Source organism: Ixodes scapularis, unplaced genomic scaffold, assembly GCF_016920785.2.
Source record: "Ixodes scapularis isolate PalLabHiFi unplaced genomic scaffold, ASM1692078v2 PGA_scaffold10__122_contigs__length_95168666, whole genome shotgun sequence".
Lineage (NCBI taxonomy): Eukaryota > Metazoa > Arthropoda > Arachnida > Ixodida > Ixodidae > Ixodes > Ixodes scapularis.
The window spans coordinates 66,290,552-66,294,362 of NW_024609836.1; the positions used below are offsets into that span (position 1 = coordinate 66,290,552).

A 3,811-nucleotide genomic window follows, 5' to 3' on the forward strand; every position below is an offset into this window, starting at 1 on the left:
GCTGCCTAAGTCACGAGTACGCGTTCTTCCGGGGGCAGCAACGCCCGGGAGAAAGAGAGCCGAGGCGGGAACTCTCGCGCCTTCTCGTCATATTTGACGAGACGTTACGGGAACCGCTCCCGCAGCCGGCGCTGCCGCCACTGCTCGAAGGAAACATATGTTAACACAATTAGCTCGTCGCCGCCGCCACCGGGAGCCGATCCGCTCCCGCGGCAGCGGATTTCTTTTCAGGTGTGAACGTACCATAAAGAAAAGAAATAAAAGAAACGATGGGAAATATTTTTAATATTTTATTGAAATAATGTACAGAGACGCCCTCGAAAAATCGATCGTCATGTTAAGTGCCCTGAAACCAACTTGTGCTTGGAATAGCTGAATGACTCTTGAAGCACGGACACGTGCGGTATTAATTCAGTTCATTCAGAGCTTGCTGAAACGCATCTTCGACAAAAGGTGTTATTCCTTGTACCCAAAGTAGTCTGAGAAGTCCCGAAAGGATATATCCCAGCCCGCTCGAAATTGCATACACAATATCTCCACCGCCGTCCATTGCGATGAACAAGCCTTCCATTACCACGGGAATCACATTCTTGATTCTATATTCTGTGCCTGAATCTGTCTTTGTTGTCACGAGCTCTCCCTCATACCTGACAAAGAGAGCGTGAGAGATGATGGTGCCGTTGTGTCCCGAACAAAGACTCCAGGGGATGCGCATCCGCATTTCGAACCTGGGACTCACGCTGAACACGGTGACTGTGTCCTTTCCGCGGCAAAACGTCTTGTAGGGTCTGTCTTGCTCGAGGTGGTCGAGGCCATGGAGAGTTCCCTCTCCTAAGAAGATGGCGCGAGGCAATATTTCCACTTTTGTCTGGTTGGCCACGTGCTCCTTGGGAAGATTTCGGATTAGCTTGTCTAGCTTGTCTTCCAGCTGAGCCTTGTCGGGGACATCGCAATGCTCTGTAGGTAGGAAAAACGACGGCCTTGCAACATAAGCCCCTGTCCAAAACTGTTTTCTCAAATATCTGGTGCGTCTCCTTCCGCAAAGCACTTGGGAGAAGCAATCGCTGCAAACGCAGCCACTGGCTAGGCTGAAACTATAACTGGGTGGTTCCATTTGAAATCGAACACGCTTGTCGGGGTGGGTTCCCAGATGCACAGAAGGCAGCGAAAGCAGTCACTTAATGTCTCTGTAGACTTTTAGTTTCTCCACTTTGTCGCACCGAGCCTAATGCAAAGATAATACAGGTATATGACCCCGGTCTGGCTACATGAAGAGCTCGTTCCGTTTTCTCCGCTCTTTGTGCCCTGGGTTTAAACATCGGATAATGGAACTTCCGCTGCACCGCTAAATATCAGACTAAGTAATGTCAGTTGCCATTATTAAAAATTAAAAAAATACAATGTAGCTAAGCACGAGTGTTTTTAATCGAAATGAATTTACCCGCTGCATTTGAACACACAAATAAGCAGTATAGTCTTTGCAACGAAGCCGACCTGCGGAACTGCGTTTGGCTGTTCAGAGAACGTGGGAGCGATTTCGATCACTTCTAGAAAGATACAACAAAAAAGGGGGAAATCGCATCAACCATATTGAAAGTTCATTTGATCGGCAGCAATAATAAAAAAAAAATGGCCTTTTTCGATAAAGTGGGTTCAAAATATTGGTAAAGTTCATTTTCGACGATATTTCAAATTTTATAAAAAAAATTGAGTGAAAATTAAATAAACTAAACTTGTGCCGGTCAATAGCTCATGTATAGGGCTACACCCGCATAGTATTTAATAAGTGACAAATATAATAACTCATGAGTTACAAGGCTTTGAAAATGTCACTGGAATGTCAAAGAGACGATGTTTGGTATTTTTTACCTCAATAAACAAAAATACAAAAGTATTTTCCTTTGAACTAAAAAATATAGTCCAAATAACATAAAAATGTAGAAAAAATTACTGTGAGTTTTGTATGCTTCCCGTATTCGTACCTGCGTACAGAAGTGGGTAGAAAAATCACGGAGTAAAAAACAGATTTTCACCCTACTCCAGTCAATAATTTTTTGTGAAGCGAAATATTTTTTTAACAAATTTTGAAAAGCGGTTTTGTTCTTGCTAGAAATGGGCCAATTACATAAATTAAAAAAAATTCGAAAACCTTACCCCGACAAGCGTGTCCGATTTCAAATGAAACCACCCAACTAGACATCAAAGAAGATATCTGTGCCGGGGGTTTAAGCATGGTGAAATACCATGCCTACTGTCGCAACTGATCCTATTTTGAGGTCTAAACACACTTTAAGCGATGGCATTCGCCCTGATCCTTCCGTATATACCAGTGATTATCTCTCAGATTATGATTATAATGCAGTTAAATGCAAACGCACAAGGGACCTGGACAAGAATGACTCTCATAATCCCTGGAGTAGGAGAATCGGGTGTCAAAAGATGAACACAAATCTCCAAACACAGCTATGCGACTGGTGGCGGATTTTTTTGGTCGCGCATATGTCACATAGCTGTGTGTGGAGATTTGTGTTTGTCCTTGTCCCCATTCTTCTCCTTTTGCAGGGAGTATTAGCGTCGTCTCTCAAGTTCTCTTAGCGGCATTCAGACGAGGGACAATTTCCGGGGATTTCTTTCCAACATTCGCCCAACGCGACGATAATTTCAGGTTTTTGCGATGCGGCGTCATGGCGTCAGCCACAGGACTGAAGGAGGGGGTGATGCTCAAGCGGCGAAAACAATCCTGGTTTGGTGTCGGATCAGTTTGTTAAAAACAAAATATTCATATGTAGAGCTCGCTACATTCCATTGCGGGGGTGTCAAGTGTGGAATCTGCTAAACTAGTCTGCAAACACCCTCCCAACCAGGGCACCTCATCGGCATCAACGATGATTAGAAAATTGCACCCGCTGTCTACGGCATGCACATCCCTGCACAGATTTCTCCCCCGAGGTATTAAGCCTGGTGAAATACCATACTTAGTGTCGCAAATTACACTAAGCACTTTACTGGAAAATAGACGGTCCAGACGTTTTCGTGTGTAGCGCAGCCGACTACTTCAGCATACGCTGTTGATCGGACCTGTAAACAACTGCTCCTCCTTATCATCATCTCTTGCAATTTTCCTTCAAACCCAGCTATAATTTTCTGCTAAACTCAAAACAAATGCGTCAATTTGGCCGCCCAGCCAGCCAAGTGTGAGCCGACAGCAGATGCTTATCTTAGATATTACCAATGTATTACCTCTGAAAGAATTACATTATTTTTCTTTTTTTTTCCCTTAAAAATCTAATTAGATCGAGAAGACGGCTGACTCGTTTATTATATATATATATATATATATATATATATATATATATTTCAATGCGCCCTAATAAGAACAGAAAGCAGATATAGACAAGTATATTAGATATCAATACAAAATATTCTGCATTTAATTTTTTTTCTCTATAAAGCAAAAGCTAACTCAGACGCATTTAAATGTCTGATAATAGAAGAAATGCCTGGTGGTGTAAGATATTGATGTACCTGGTTTTGGAAGATCCTCAGTCATAACCAGGTTGAAACAAAGCAGGGTCAGGAAAGTCTCCAGGAATGTCATTGTTGTTCACAACTCTGCTGTAACAAAAAGCATAAGAGTCACATATTTTACACACATTTCTCCCGATTCTTGTTCAAAGTTGCGCATCAAGCGTTCATAATAAAGTTATAATTTTAAAGAACCAACTAGCCCTCTTCAGTATTCTACCGAATGACCCAAATAAAGGCCAGGCTCTTTAAATCGACCGCCAAATTCGGTTTCTTAACCTATCGC

At 42.6% G+C, this 3,811-nt stretch overlaps 1 protein-coding gene across 1 annotated transcript; it reads right to left on the bottom strand.

Moving 5' to 3' along the window:
- Positions 1–406: 406 nt before the first annotated feature.
- LOC8036577 lies at positions 407–3,598 on the bottom strand. The gene is made up of 2 exons (XM_042288637.1): positions 3,526–3,598; positions 407–957 (listed from the first exon to the last, which is right to left on the bottom strand). The coding sequence occupies exons 1-2, from the start codon at positions 3,596–3,598 to the stop codon at positions 407–409; spliced, it is 624 nt and encodes a 207-aa protein (XP_042144571.1).
- Positions 3,599–3,811: the final 213 nt, after the last annotated feature.

Bases quoted from the DNA above. Each gene is read 5' to 3' on its own strand.
- LOC8036577 (XM_042288637.1), bottom strand. From the start codon at position 3,598: ATGACATTCCTGGAGACTTTCCTGACCCTGCTTTGTTTCAACCTGGTT. The intron at 958-3,525 runs GTACATCAATAT...TCCTACCTACAG, and splicing joins TGAGGATCTTCCAAAACCAG to AGCATTGCGATGTCCCCGAC.